This window comes from Eretmochelys imbricata, chromosome 15, assembly GCF_965152235.1.
Source record: "Eretmochelys imbricata isolate rEreImb1 chromosome 15, rEreImb1.hap1, whole genome shotgun sequence".
Taxonomy (NCBI): Eukaryota; Metazoa; Chordata; order Testudines; family Cheloniidae; genus Eretmochelys; species Eretmochelys imbricata.
This window is the reverse complement of record NC_135586.1, coordinates 10,391,246-10,407,705: the sequence shown is the minus strand read 5'-3', so window position 1 is coordinate 10,407,705 and position 16,460 is coordinate 10,391,246. Positions and strand designations below refer to the sequence as shown.

The window sequence follows — 16,460 nt, the reverse complement described above, 5'->3', positions numbered from 1 at the left end:
TAAGCATGACAATCAGATGTGAACCAATGCAGGCATTGTTTGGTGCTGATGGTTTCCTGCCCTTAGAGAAGCTCCATCCCCTTCAAATTTAGGCACACCCACCTTTGTGCTATTCATTGTGTATGTGAATCTGTTGTTGGCAGCCAGCTCCTTGTTCTTTGTTGACATTCTGTTCGGGGAAAACTGCAGTCTTGAATTGTAACTTGTGGTTGTTCACTGCAGAGACACCATGCTGCAAGCGCTGCGATTTGTAACGCAAGGAGCTGGTGCTAAAGTGGACGCAACAGTTCGGAAGACCATCACCACAGCGCTTCTCGGAATCCTGGGACATGATGAGGTATTGCTGTGAAGGGCCCGTGGGGGACGTCTCATGCACTCTGTGTGTTTGTTTTTTAATTTAAACGCTGAGCTTTCTAACAGAATTGTTTCCTAAAATAGCTTCCTGGAGGAGTTACTAATAATACACTGGAAAGAGAGCTTGTGTAAAAGCAGGCTGAAGCTCTGCGTTGCTCGCTAAACAGAATTTAATTTGTAAAACTGAAATCGCTTCAACACCTTACAGTATGTTGACTGAGAAGCAAATTTTATCCAGGAATAAGATACGTCCCTGGTCAATCTATTGTAACTCCTAAATTTTGTGAAATGAGCGTTTCCTTGGCTGCTTTGTGTGTTTGACCTTCTGTTCCTCACCAACATATTTGTTGAGGCAGCTAAAAACTATTCACTTACCATCAGCCGAAGGTAGGAAATATCCCAGCTGCACTGTAAAAGCATATGTGAAGTCTTAACATCTCCGTCAGTATAGATAACCTCAATGTGGTTATGCAGTTCCCTTTTTTCGGAGGGGTTACATTCTCACTGACAAAGAAATTATCCAGTTTTAAAGAGGCATGTGCTGCGTATGGCAGATTGCAACACTTACTCTGGAACCAACATAGCATTGCACCGCAAAATCAAAATTCACATTCTGTAGTAACTGCCCCCTTATTCTACATCCGTAAAACACAGGTTGCTGGCATGTTAGAGATGGAAAAACTCTCATTGCAATGTAAATATCATAGAATATCAGGGTTGAAAGGGACCTCAGGAGGTCATCTAGTCCAACCCCCTGCTCAAAGCAGGACCAGTCCAATCAGTGTGTGGAGAATTGCAATGGCAAACTCATCATTTTGGCAAGCTAAAGTAACAACGGGTGCTAAAAGTTTTGAAGCAGGGCATCTTCACTGCAAAAGGGTATTTTGCAGGCGGACAGCAGGCACCACTGCTGTATTTCCCAGCCTGTAAATCAAGAATTTGAGCTTTCCATGTCCACAAAAGGCTCTCTTAAATCACAGAGGTGAAAGCAAATGTGTTTTCCATGTGTATAACTCAATGCTTACATCAAGGCAGTGGTGCTGTACTTTGCACTGAGCTGACCATTTTGGCTGTGGGCTTGATTTTAAATTTTACTGCAGTGTACAAGAAAACTTGGAGTTGACTGAAATCAACAAATGGTGGGGGTGGGGAGCTGGTTGTGAAACCTTCATTTTCCTTTGTGTTTTTGTTTCAGAGCTTCTTTTGTCACTTAGACAATTTCCATTGAGAAGGCAATGTGTATCAAACTCTTCTAATCTTTGCCTTTCTCCCCCTCCTTTCCTTTGTAGGATGCTACCCGCATGGCGTCAGCTGGCTGTCTAGCAGAGCTGTGTGCATTTCTGTCAGAAGAAGAGCTCAGCACTGTTCTGCAGCAACACTTATTGGGTATGTCTAGCAGATAGTTGTAAATGTGTTCTGAAATAAACAGGACGTTTTATTAATTATGAAATCTTAAACTGTGGAGAAGGCCCTAAGTACTATAGAGTAGCACTTTCAGTCACTGGTCCCACAGGCTTTCGTGACTTGTGTTCTCAATTCTTAATGTTGAGCCTCTATTCTAGGTCCTCTATTGCACATTCCTCTGCTAGTCTCCCATTCATTAGTGTGCATTCTCATCCGCAGTGGGGCCTTGGATTACTCCTGTAATTTGACAGGTTTCAGAGTAACAGCCGTGTTAGTCTGTATTCGCAAAAAGAAAAGGAGTACTTGTGGCACCTTAGAGACTAACCAATTTATTTGAGCATGAGCTTTCGTGAGCTACAGCTCACTTCATCAGATACATACCGTGGAAACTGCAGCAGACTTTATATATACACAGAGAATATGAAACAATACCTCCTCCCACCCCACTGTCCTGCTGGTAATAGCTTATCTAAAGTAATCGTCAGGTTAGGCCATTTCCAGCACAAATCCAGGTTTTCTCACCCTCCACCCCCCCACACAAATTCACTCTCCTGCTGGTGATAGCCCATCCAAAGTGACAACTCTTTACACAATGTGCATGATAATGAAGTTAGGCCATTTCCTGCACAAATCCAGGTTCTCTCACTGTTTCATATGTTGTTTCATATTCTCTGTGTATATATAAAGTCTGCTGCAGTTTCCACGGTATGCTCCTGTAATTTGAGGCAGTCAGTGCTCCGTTACCCAAAGGGCAGGCAGAGTTGAATTGGGGATACATAGAACATCTAGAGTTGAATGGAGAAGCTATAGACACTAACATGTACAGCTGAGGTCTTAGTGTAGCAGACTGATGCAGCAGACCAAAAAGGTTAGAAACCTGTGTACTGTAAAAATACATTTTTATAGCAAGTTTTGAAACAGCTGCCACTTTTTGTGTCATTTGGCTGTAACATTGAGAGATCGTGGAATATTAATGCCCTAAGACTTCTAACTGCTCTTGGAGAATTAACTCTGTCCTGGTTTCTGGCAAAAACATTAATTCTCCAGGAACGGTTAGTGGTTTGGGGGCATTACTATAGCATTCCACTCTGTGGAGTTAAAATGGGAATCTAGTGATTGGTTGCTATGAATCTATGAATTGCCAGCAAATGTGTTTATTTAATTGAAGAGATGTAGCTTCACTATTGATGACAAGATCCTTTACATTTTTAAATTGTTACATGTCAGAGAATAATACCTAATTGAGATCATCCGAGGCAATGGGATGAGCATGGGGCTGGGAACCAGGAACTGCTAAATTGAATTCACAGCTATGCCAGACTCATTTTGTAGCCTTAAAATAAGTCGCTTCTTTGTTCCAGTTTCCGTAGCTGCAAAATGGGTCTCACATGATAGAGTTGTTGGGTTTAATGTTAATGTTTGCATAGAGCTTTCTAAGCAAGGTATTATTGAAGTGTTTGGTTTTTTTATGAAAACAGACAGAGATGACAAAACTCATATATATCTGGTATACTGGGTAGCAAGGCTCAATATTGCTCTCTCCCTCTTGCAGCGGATGTCTCTGGGATTGATTGGATGGTGAGGCATGGACAGAGCCTTGCACTGTCTGTGGCTATAAAGGTAGCTCCCAGCAGACTATGTGCCCCCAAATACTATAACAGCGTTCAGGAGAGGATCCTGAGCAACGCCACGGCAGACAGGGTAAGCACTATCTGAAGGCCATCCAGAGCATTTCCCGAGAGCTCTGTCTGTTGCACTGTAAACAGTTTAAAGCTTTGCAGACTCTCAGTGCTTCCCAATAAAACTGGGACAGCCCACAACCACACTCTGAAGAATGTACCATGAACAAAGAGAGAGTTCTGCACTTGAGCTCCTTGATTATTCTGATTCTCATCTGATTTCCACTGTCCCTGGAAGTGGTTGGTGTGTGATGGTGTGTAAGTTGTTGAAAGTGCTCTTCATTGTCTATATTTTAAATTTCACACTACTGGAGTTCGTTTAATGTGCTGAACCCAGAGCATGTTTGGAAAGCACTTCAAATACAGGCTCATTCCTCTTTCCTCCGACCTTACTTCAGTGAAAGTTGTTTACATTGATGAAGCAGTTTTCAGCATGACCACATAACTGTCTGATCCTCCTATGATAAGTGCTCAAGTTAGGACTAGAATTACTAGGGAATGAGGGTCTCTTTCACCTTATGAAGAAGGTCTGTATGTAGGCTGACCATCATGGTGTGACTAATTAATACTTAGGAAAGATAAAGTAATAGTTGTGCATATTTAGCTTTGAGAGGCAGTGTAATCCTTAGGGATGGGACTCTGGATATATGATTTCTATTCTTTGCTTTTCTACTGACCTGCTGTACGACCTTGGGCAAGTAATTTGACCTCTCTCTGCCTCCGTTTCCCCTCCTTCCATTTATCTGTCTTGTCTGTTAGACTGTAAGCTCGTCAAGGCAGGGACTCGCTCTTACTCTGTGCATGTACAGTACCGAGCACATAGAGGCCTCTACACACTACTGTAATAATTATAATAACGAAAGTGCCCTGGTTCTCTTTGTTCTGCAGATCCCCATTGCAGTTAGTGGTATCAGAGGAATGGGTTTTCTTATGAAATACCACATAGAAACAGAAGGAGGAAATCTGCCTCCCAAACTTGCCAACCTTTTCATTAAGGTGAGCCCAAGAATGTGTCATTTAAGTTTTGTGCTACCTGAACTATTCTGCAAAGACCATAACCAATGGAATGTGGCCTGTATTGGGGTCAGCTGCAGAGGGTCATTGGCCAGTTGATGGTTTGGTCAATTAAACTCTCAGTACTAGTTGTAATATGAAGTAAAAGCAGTAAACTTGGACATCTTGTATTTTGAATCTGTGAACCCTGGAGTGTTTGAGCATCTAGATTTGTCTGCAACAAAGTACAAACAAAATGGTTTTTGATACCTTTTAGTTTTTAGAAGCCTGTGTATGTTCAGATAGTGTTAACAGCACAAAAAAAAGGGGCTTTACACTCAAACCTTCGCCTCCTGGTTATACTTTTACTAGTGCAGATAGATAGCAGGTACATAATATACATGTTGCAATAATGGTGACTTATAAAGGAATAAGTAAAAGAAAAATTGAGCTTTTGTAATTTTTTGCTGCTGCTTGCTGTATGAGGAAGACGTGAAAATGCCTTTTCCCCCCTTTTAATATTTCTGCCTTTTTTTTAAAACCTAGGAAATATCCAGAATGTTAACTCTCCTTCCCTGGTTTTGGTGCAGCACTTCCCACGTTTTGCAGCTCTCACCTCTTTTCTTATTAAAGAGGCGGGGATGCTAACAAAGATGTCTTTTCTCTACAATGTCCGTCACTGACGTTAAATAGATACTAACAAAAAACCTCAAGCAAACCAGAGTTTTAAAAAGTCTAAAAATCCCTTTCTCTCTGTTGCTCTGGTTTCAGTTTCTTAATGCGTCACCTTTTTACCAGGGTAGACAGGAGCTGAATTTCTAATGTGAAAACCAAGCAGAAGCCCTCTTGCCCCTTTTTCATTGGGAAAAAAAAAAAACCTCTCAGGACTTTTTTATACAACATAAAGAAGCAAAATTGAAAAAAGACACAAGCTCAATTGTTTTCTTTGCCAGTCACCTTTAATTGGCAATAAAGACATTTATTTTTGTTTTCAGGGTTTTTTTTCCTTTTTAATTTAAAAGCTCTGAAGCACATGATTAGGGCCCTACCAAATTCACGGTCTATTTCGGTCAATTTCATGGTCATAGGATTTAAAAAATCATAAGTTTCATGATTTCAGCTATTTAAATCTGAAATTTCATAGTTTTGTAATTGTATGGGTCCTGACCCAAGAAAGAGTTGTCAGGAGGTCACAAGGTTATTGTAGTAGGGTCGCGGTACTGCTACCCTTACTTCTGCACAGCTGCTGTTGGGGCGTCGCCTTCAGAGCTGGACGCCCGGTCAACAGGCATCGCTCTCCAGCCACCCAGCTCTGACGGCTGGCAGAAGTAAGGGTGGCAATACCACAACCCACCTAAAATAATCTTGTGACCCCCCCTGCAACTCTCTTTTGGGTCACGATCCCCAATTTGAGAAACGCTGGTCTCCCCTGTGAAATATGTATAATATAGGGTAAAAGCACTCAAAAGACCAGATTTCACAGTCCATGACGTGTTTGTCATGGCTCTGAATTTGGTAGGGCCCTACACATGATATAGACCACAGTGGCTTCAAAGCAGCTCCTGTTATGTGAAAGCATATCAGAAAGTACTAGACATCCAACATTTGTAGCCCTTACATTTAATTTGTATGACACATTATCATGTACTGTGGTATAAATATGCTGTTAATACACATGAATATTGTGATAAAACCAGTGTGGTGCACAGTAAATCATAAATTGGTTAAGGTTAAAAAGAACAGAAGGGGCAAGTTCATATTAAAAATTAAAGGTTGTAAAACTCATTTAAAAAAGGCAACGGTGACCCATAGCCACTGCTCTGACATGTTAGGCTTCAGACTGTCCCAGGCTTTTATTGGAAAATGAAAACGACCAAAAAGAGGACATTTAATGGAAACACTCAAATTCTCAACTGTTGCTGTGCTAGTGGTCATTGCTGTTTCCTGAAGTAGCTGCAGGGAAACCACAGGACCTGCAGACAACCACAAGCTGCAAAACTTTTATTTTAAAAAGGTGTATTGTTGTCAAGTTACAATCCTGACTTATTCTCATTTAACATTTCGCTTAAACTTGTTGGTAGATAATGAAAAACAGAAATGTACTGTGGGGAGAATGAGGAGCATCTGCAGTTCTATCTGTGCTTGTAGTCTTTAGTTTAGCTTCCCTATCAAAAAGGTAAATTGAAATTAAGGATGTCTTTGTGTGTCAATCAGTGTCTCCAGAATCCATCCAGTGACATCAAGTTAATTGCAGAAAAGATGATCTGGTGGGCGAATAAAAATCACCTCCCCTCTATGGATCCTCAAACAATTAAACCAATCCTCAAAGCACTTCTGGACAATACAAAAGACAAAAACACCAGTGTGAGGGCCTACAGCGACCAAGCCATAGTTAACCTCCTGAAGATGAGAGAGGGCGAAGAAGTGCTTCAGGTATGAACAAGAAACACTTTGCTACCTAGTGGAAGGCCATATCATGTTGTGTTGCATACGAGTAACTAAATATTGTTGTGGGTGGAGCCTTTTATCTTTGAATATATAAATGAATCTCTTGCGGTATAAAATATTACAATTGATGGATGTGGGGCGGGTGGAATGGGGAATGTTTCTTGGGTTAGCATCTAATTCTTCATCCTAGATCAATATTCCCATACAAACTTCCATATTTCTCCACTTGGCTATCTTGGGCATACATGGTTACAATGCGGTAATATATATCACTAAAATGCATCAAGCTAACTTCCCCTCTGTACCCAACAATTAATAGCCACATCTTCAGAATGCTATTAGGCTTTGCCATGCTGTTGATTATAATAAGGGTCATCTGTATATGAACATATTTCTGTAGTAGTTGCGCTCTGGGCTGTTGTAGGATGGATGAAACACTCCTTTGCGTGTCAATGTCCAGAATTCTTTTCCAGCTCTAAGGTATTTTTATTTAGTGCTTATGTCTGAATTTGTGGAACCAGCTGAAATGCTTTGATGTGCTTGTAAGTGTGTAAGAATTTTTCTTTGTGTGTTTCTTGTTTGAAATTCATAGACTTTAAGGCCAGAAGGGATCATCATAATCATTTAGTCTAGTGGTCCCCAAACATTTGAGGGTCACACCCCCACACATACCCCGCTGGGAGCTGGGCCATGGCTGTGGGTGGCGGTTGAGAGAGATGCAGATGGGTAAGGGGACTGAGGCTGGGGCTGCAGCTAGGGGTGGGTCTGGTGCCGGAACAGAGCTGTGGCCAAGGCTGGGGGATGGCATGGGGCCGGGAGCGGAGCCATGGCTAGGGGTGTGGGACCTGAGCAGAGCTGGGGAGGAGAGCACCAGAGCATTCCTTCCCCACCCCCACCCGACGGTTCTCCATGCCCTGCTAAGGGAGGCATGCCCTACACTTTGAGGACCTCTGTTGTAGTCTGAACTGCACATCACAGGCCATAGAAATTTAAAGATTTCAAGTTACAGAGAATCCACCATTTACTCTAATTCAAACCACCAAGTGACCTGTGTCCGACGCTGCAGAGGAAGGCGAAAAACACCTAGAGTCTCTGCCAGTATAACCTGGGAGAAAATCCCTTCCTAACCCCAAATATGATGATCAGAGCATATGGGTGAGACTCGCCAGCCAGACACCTGAGAGAGAATTCTCTGTAGTAACTCAGAGTCCTCCCCATCTAGGGTCCCATTTCTGGCAGTTGAGGATATTTGCTACTCGCAGTCACAGATGGGCCATGTACCATTGTAGGCAGTTCCATCATACCATCCCCTCCCTAAACTTATCAAGCTCAGTCTTGAAACAAGTTCGGGTTTTTTTGCCCCCTCTTCTCGCCTTGGAAGGCTGTTCCAGAACTTCACTCCTCTGATGGTTAGAAACGTGGTCTAATTTCTAGCCTAAATTTGTTGGTGGCCAGTTTTATATCCATTTGTTCTTGCATCAACATTGGCACTTAACTTAAATAACTCCTCTATCTCCCTGGTGTTTATCCCTCTGCTGTAGATATAGAGCGCCTCCCCTCGGCCTTCGTTTGTTTAAGCTAAACAAGCCCAGCTCCATAAGTCTCCTCTTGTTAGCTAGGTTCTCCTTTCCTCTGGTCATACTAGTAGCCCTTCTCTGCACCTGTTCCAGTTTGAATTCATCTTTCTTAAACATGGGAGACCAGAATTGCACACAGTATTCCAGATCTCACCACTACCCTTGTCCAATGATAATACTTCCTGGAAATACCATGTCTGATGCGAAGACTGCATTGGCCTTCTTCACGGCTGCATCACATTGGCAGCCAATAGTCATCCTTTGATCAACCAATACACCCAGGTCGTAAGAACATAAGAATGGCCATACTGGGTCAGACCAAAGGTCCATCCAGCCCAGTATCCTGTCTACCAACAGTGGCCAATGCTAGGTGCCCCAGAGGGAGTGAACCTAACAGGTAATGATCAAGTGATCTCTCTCCTGTCATCCATCTCCACCCTCCTCTTCCTCCTCCTGTCACTTCCAATGCATCCCAGTTTATAGCAAAAATTCTTGTTGTTGGCCCCTAAATGCATGACTTTGCACTATTAAATTTAATCCTATTTCTATTACTCCAGTTTTCAAAGTCATCCAAATCTTCTTGTATAATATTCCAGTCGTACTCTATTGACAATACCTCCCAACTTTTTGTCATCTGCAAATTTATTAGTACACTCCTCCTTTTTTGCCAAGGTCATTAATGAAAATGTGAAATAAGATTGGTCCCAAGACTGATCCCTAAGAATCTCCACTAGTAACCTCGCTCCAGTCTGACAAGTCACCTTTCAGCATGGCCCGCTGTAGTCTTCTCTTTAACCAGTTCCTTACCTACTTTTTAATTCTTGTTTTAATCTCCATCTTCTCCAATTTAACTAATAATTTCCCATGTGGAACTGTATCAAATGGCTTACTGAAATCCAGATAGATTATATCTACTGTATTTCCTTTGTCTAGAAAATTGGTTATTTTATCAAAAAAAGAGATCAGGGTAGTCTAGCACAATCTACCTTTGATAAAACCATGTTGTATTTTATCCCAATTTCCATTTACCTATATGTCCTTAACTAATTTCTCTTTCAAAATTTGTTTTAAGACCTTGCATACAATTGAGGTCAAATGAATGGGCCTGTAGTTTCTCAGAGCATTTTTGTTCGTTCTTAAATTATACAATATACAATTGCAGAGAGCTTTGTGTCCAGTGGTATTCTCATCTGTTCATATTAGACTTAACCAGAAGAATTTGTGGCAATGTTGAGTATTTCCAAACAGGTTTTATTTAGTCTGTAACCCTGAATCTTGCTCTCCATACCAAGGATGTTGTTAAACTCTCAATTCTAGTCCTAAAAAAAAAATTAAAAATGCACACCTGTTTAATTATAAAGAGATAGAACCTTGAATGCAAGAAGCTAGACAGATCAGTTATGTATGAAAAGCAAGATTTTTATGTTTGACTCCTAACTGAATTTTATTCATTAGATCTGTTGGGAGAAGAATTACAAGAGTTTTCTTCAATACAGCTGTAAATTTGGGTATAAATTTAGCAAGTGTTTTTTATGTTCTGACACACCCTGTAAGATACTGAATTTTTTTAATGCTTTTTTTGGGCATAGAAAAAAATAGATAAGGGCTAATATAGCATTAGGAGTGAATGCTTTTATTGGTATTATCTTCTTCCTCTTTCCATAGTCTGTCTCCAAGATCCTAGATGCTGCCAGTCTGGAGCTGCTGAATGAGAGCTGCAGGAGATCTCTGAAGAAGCTTGCCAGCCAGGCCGATTCTGTTGAACAGATCGATGACACTATATTGACGTGATATTTAAGATCCCGAAGAAAAGAAAACACTGAACCAACGGCTGCATCAGCATTTCAACTCAAAAACCAATGTTAAATGTTTTCATTTTTGAAAATATGTTAATTCCGATGGGGGCTTATGAAAAGGGCTCCCAGAGAGTATTTTAATATCAAAAATATACCAGGATAGCCTTAATTAGACCTACATTCACTAAAAATTGAAAATTTGGTCCCCTTTTTGAAACTGAATGCACAAGAAACCATCATACCAATCAGTATCAGTTAATTGTAACTGATTGTGAGGTGTGTCTTGAGCATCAAGCCTGTGCGTGAAACCCGTTTCCTTCTCAGAAGTGTGTATAAGCTCTAGTAAAGGACCTTACACTGGTCTTTTCCACAGATCTTGTGCAGAGGAAATAGAAATCTGTGAAAGTTAAAACGTAATGTTTTTGTGTACTAACTTGTGGTGGTTCTGAAGACTGAAAATCCCTGTAAAACTACTATTTAAAATAGCCTTAGAAATTTCAAATGCAAAAGGGGGATTAAATGCAGATTGTTTGAAGATGGAACGTTTAATAAAGGCTTTGAATTTAATGCTGATGATGAAAGCATTTTTCTTTCTACAAAAGTATATTGTCTAAATGTAGAGCCATCTTATGCCAGGTATATGGGAAAAGTTTTCCCATGATGCGTGTACTTTTTGAGCCATTTTTTTCAAGAGATATTTGGAGCACTAATTTTTTAGTGTACATAACATTGCAATGAACAAAAGACCTTTCCAATATTGAAACAAGCTGGGGGGTTTGGAACCAAGACAAGACTAACACAATTTTAAAAAAACCTGACAAGTACAGATTTCAACTCAGTAACTACATTCCCTAGCTCCCACAATTCTGTTGGTCAGTGGCATCTTGAACATACTGTCTTCAGTTGCCAAACTGTTGAACATAACACTTTTGTGACCGCTAACACTTGGTAGTGAATTAAGATTAGTACTAGTTTTAACAAGATTGATTTTTTTTTTTTGGTCATTTTTCTGGTCATTGAACTCTGATCTCAGAGTTATTCATCTAGCAAGATCCACTTCAGGAATTTATAGTTCACCAATACTGTTGGCCCCATATACAGAGAGACATCAGAAAGCTCTGGTAGCAGGAAGCTGAGGTATTTTTGGAAGATAAAGTGAGATTTTTGTGTTCTCTAAGATTGTTAAACCATATCTATTTTATCAGATAAAAAATGGCGAAGCCTAAGAAATGCAGAGCACTAAGAACTTTTGTTTGAAATATGAAAAGAGACTGCTTTGACTCCTCAAAAAGCAATGAAATTTATGGGCTCAAATCAGGATGAATGGATAAGTGTGTTTAGTCCCATACATTGAAGTTGTTTATCTGATCATACAATCTGGAGTAATTCCATGTGGTTATTAATGCTGATTCATAGATACTAAGGTCAGAAGGGACCATTATGATCATCTAGTCTGACCTCCTGAATGGCCACAGAATTTCACCCACCCACTCCTGCAAAAAACCTCTCACCTATGTCTGAGCTATTGAAGTCCTCAAATCGTGGTTTAAAGACTTCAAGGAGCAGAGAATCCTCCAGCAAGTGACCTGTGCCCCATGCTACAGAGGAAGGTGAAAAACCTTCAGGGCCTCTTCCAATCTGCCTTGGAGGAAAATTCCTTCCCGACCCCAAATTTGGCGATCAGCTAAACCCTGAGCATATGGGCAAGATTCACCAGCCAGATACTACAGAAAATTCTTTCCTGGGTAACTCAGATCCCACCCCATCTAACATCCCATCACAGGCCATTAGGCCTATTTACCATGAATATTTAATTACCAAAACCATGTTATCCCATCATACCATCTCCTCCATAAACTTACCGAGTTTAATCTTAAAGCCAGATAGATCTTTTGCCCCCACTGCTTCCCTTGGAAGGCTGATCTTCTGTAGCTGCCATGATGATGGGAGTAAGTAGGAAAGGGCTTGATGATCTGGACCATACCAATACTGAAACTTAGTCAGGAATTAAAAACAGATACTAAAATAGAAAGAAATATCCCCTAGGGTGGCCTTTTTGGAGGGTTGGGTTTTTCTGTTCAAGAGTGTATTGCTTCAAAATCTGACAATGATCTTACTCCCCTAAAGTGTCCATAATATGATTTGTGATCCTGCAGGATGAGATGTGTGCTATATAATTTAATTATTTGACTCCCCTATGGTGACTTTATTCTATATCATGTTTCTACTTTGTTTTGGTAAAAGTTGGTGAATTGTATGTTTCTTGAATGAACAGAAATTAATGAACATGACTAAACATAGTCATAAAAGGGTGAAATTTACCCTAGTGCTGTGAAGGGCCTAAATGCTGACGTCTTTTGCAGGCTCACTGCATTAGAATGAATTTCACCCATTATGCATGGAGTTGTATTTTGTTAGTAGATGTTATGCACTGAAACAGACTTTAAAAAGTTAATATCATCCAAAAGGTACAAAACAGCAGACAGCAAAATGTTCAATGGATGTACTGAAAGTGCACCTATGTCATTATAGTAGACAGGCAGAAAAGGGAGGAGAATGCAACAGATTCCCTAAAGAAGGGTGGCTAGATCATTCAGTAATTGAGAGCACTGGTCCTACACACACATCATGCACACTTTCTCTTCATGATTTATATATGTTAGTCTCCACTTGCAAAAACAACTAGAAGAAAATTATACTTACAGTTTAAAAATTACTGTTGGCATGTGAGTAAAAGTTGGACATGGTCAATGAAGGATACCTATGATGATTCTCATTATGTTGTAGCTTGTAAATTAAGGGATCCAATTTTTATTGGCGGAATTAAATATTAAATTTTAAAGCCACTACATACACTTTTCTCCTTGTATAGTGTCAAGTGAAAAAATATGGTGAATGAATACAGTCTCATTTCAGGAAAGACTATATGAATTCATCTGTGTTTTTAAGAAGATTAAGGTAACTTTCAATATTCTATTTAACTATTTTAAAAAAAAGTTTAAAGCTGGCTTTAGTCATCTTGATTTGTGTTTCTGACTATGTAGAATACATTTTGATGAATAAACAGATAACGTATAGTCAACCAGAAATAAAAACACTCACCAATTTTACCATAACACAGAAATTAAACCTGATCAGTGGGTAAACCTGATGTGAACTGGAGATGAGAGAACTATTTATTTCATGTCAGACATAGATGTCTTGCAAAAATCACTCTTCAATGGAAGAGAAGATATTCCTACCACTGATTAAACAAACAGCCTTGAACTGCCAAGTTACTGTCGGGGCAGCTGAACTATATGCAGATCAAGACAAGCACACAGGAATGTATGGAAGAGATGTTTAAACTTGCAAGATACTTAATCCTTCTTCAATGGAAAAAAGAAAAAAAATGGCGATAGTGTAAAATCTTCAAATGTTTGGATTTCTAAATAATTGAATCTCATTTTATGGAAAAGCTGTTCTGTAAAACTGATACTGTTGTGAAATGTCCATGTTGCAGTAGTAATGGTGTTAACAAGCCCCAAGCATTCAAAATCAGGAGGCAGGCTCTATGAAGATTAAAAATAAATACACTTGGGAGGCTTTATTTGCCTCTTGTTGTTTGAGCATTTGGGGTGTATGTTGGTTATGTTTTCAAGCTTTTCTCCACAACCATGTGGTCTTGAAATTCACTTTAAAAAAATTAAAGCTGAGATTCTCAAGACTCCGGGAACTGGGGCTTTACGAAAAACTCCAAATAGTGCAAGATTTATAATTATAATCACAAGCATTGATGACACTGCTAAAGGGAAATATACAGTGGGAGTTGTTTTTATGTGCCAAAAACCTTCACTACTGGAGCTGCCTTTCTGGTCCTTGATGGGCATGATTAATCCAATAGTCTTTTCCAGAGTAATTGATTAACTGCATACAAATAGGAAAATACTGGCAGTACTATTATATCTGTCTCATTATAGGTGATAGGAAAAGAATCCTAAAGGTGCAATGTATAATAAAGGCAACAAGATTCTGATCCTTCATGATCTGAGCCGCCTCATACTAGTGTGGTAAAAGAAATTTAAACCCCTCAAGTGAGCTGTCAAGGTTCCTTCCCCACTCTGAACTCTAGGGTACAGATGTGGGGACCTGCATGAAAACCTCCTAAGCTTACTTTTACCAGCTTAGGTTAAAACTTCCCCAAGCTACAAACTATTTTACCTTTTGCCCTTGGACTTTTGCTGCCACCACCAAATGTCTAACCGGTATTTATTATTGGGAAAGAGTTCATTTGGAAACGTCTTTCCCCCCTAAATCCTCACCAAAACTTTATACCCCCCTTCCTGGGGAAGGCTTGATAAAAATCCTTACCAATCTGCATAGGTGACCACAGACTCAAACCCTTGGATCTTAAGAACAATGAAAAAATAATCAGGTTCTTAAAAGAAGAATTTTAATAGAAGAAAAAGTAAAAAGAATCACCTCTGTAAAAAAGGATGGTAAATACCTTACAGGGTAATTAGATTCAAAACACAGAGAATCCCTCTAGGCAAAACCTTAAGTTACACAAAGACAGGAATATCCATTCCATTCAGCACAGCTTATTTTCTCAGCCATTTAAACAAACAGAATCTAACGCCTATCTAGCTAGATTACTTACTAAGTTCTAAGACTCCATTCCTGTTCTGTCCCTGGCAAAAGCATCACACAGACAGACCCAGACCCTTTTTTTTTTATGACATGAGCATTTTGAGAAGTAAGCATAGAAACAGCTATATTTTCAGTAAACATGTCATTTGTAGAAACATCATATTGATCTGATTTCAGAGACATTGAAATCAATGGGAACTGCAGGTGCTCAGCACCTCTACAACTCAGATCATGTTTCTTTTAGGCCATTAAGTATGGTATGGTCCTACTACAAAAAAATCCTCAAAGGTAAAACAATCCTGTCCCCTAAATGACACAAGTAGAAGACTGATTCAACTACATTCTGTTTCTCACAAATGTTATGAGTCACAGCATTTTTCAGTTTAACTCTCTTTGCTTGCCAGGCCCTCTGTCTCTTGCTAAGCTGTAGACACTTACCTCAGTGACACACGGGTTGTATTTTTTTTTCAGTGCTAATTATACTTGTTCCGATTTTAAATAGTACACATAAGTAATGTATTTGTGAGGGTTAATAAATTGTAAACATATGGTTAAATCCAGTAATCAGCTCAGTTTATTGAACTACTAACTTGTGTCAATATTTTGGCTTGAATCTGTGCTAAACAAAATTTGACATTCCTGTAATTGCTTTGAAGACACATGCAGTATCTAGGACATTGATTGTAGCTGTCTCTTCACCTCTTGCTAGTGCATCTCTGCCGTGTATACCTAAAAATTTATAAGTGAAAAAAATCCTGAATAAACGCTAAGCAAAGACACACTCATGGACTTTAAGGTCTGAAGGGACCATCATGATCCTCTAGTCTGCCCTCTTGCAGATTGCAGGCCACAGAATCTCACCCATCCACTTCTATAATAGACCCCCTAACTAGGGTTACCAGATAGCAACTATGAAAAAACAGGAGGGGGAGGCAGGGTTATAGGTGCCTATGAAAAAAAAAAAGTCCCCAAAAATGGGACTGTCCCTTTAAAAACGGGACATCTGGTCACCCTAACCTCTGGCTGAGTTACTTGAGTCCTCAAATCGTGATTTGAAGACTTCAAGTTAAAAGGAATATTAGTTTTGGCTCTAACACCAACAAGAACAATATTTCTATAGAAAAATAACTTGGGAAAATACTGTTAAAGCAAAGGCTTCTGTGAATAATTTTTAAAATTTTGTTAGTCTTTGTCAGTCCTCTGTCCCAGCTCTACCTGAAAATTTTCAGGTATGTGTGAACCTTACTTTGCAATTGCAGTAGTCATTACAAGTGTGCTCATATAGAAGCCTCACTATGAGTTAATCTAGCAGAAAAAACAGAATACCACAGTGATCTCCATCTCTGAAAAAAGAAGGTGGCTACAGGACAAATGGAACCCCGTCTTGTATACCTTTCCATGGAAGATGGATGACTCATTGTACAGCTTCATAGGGTGCAGCTGCATACAAAAAAATGACTGTTGTAAGTCTTATTGGACCATATCTCCATATAAGAGTAGGCATAGCCTTGCACTTTACCATAGGCCACTCCTGTTTAGCAAAAAGAGCAGCAGTCCATGGGCTCCATCTGCATATTGGA

General features: G+C 39.8%; 1 protein-coding gene across 2 annotated transcripts in view; it reads left to right on the top strand.

The window, feature by feature from the left end:
* The window catches only part of GCN1 (GCN1 activator of EIF2AK4), a 66,056-nt gene extending 55,238 nt beyond the window's left edge, over positions 1-10,818 (top strand). For both annotated transcript variants that reach the window (XM_077835490.1, XM_077835491.1), the window contains exons 53-58: positions 223-337; positions 1,644-1,740; positions 3,311-3,459; positions 4,326-4,433; positions 6,645-6,863; positions 10,121-10,818. In XM_077835490.1, the coding sequence (XP_077691616.1) occupies positions 223-337; positions 1,644-1,740; positions 3,311-3,459; positions 4,326-4,433; positions 6,645-6,863; positions 10,121-10,246 (814 nt within the window). In that variant the 3' untranslated portion in view covers positions 10,247-10,818. The remainder of the gene's footprint in view (positions 1-222; positions 338-1,643; positions 1,741-3,310; positions 3,460-4,325; positions 4,434-6,644; positions 6,864-10,120) is intronic.
* The last annotated feature ends 5,642 nt before the right edge of the window (positions 10,819-16,460 follow it).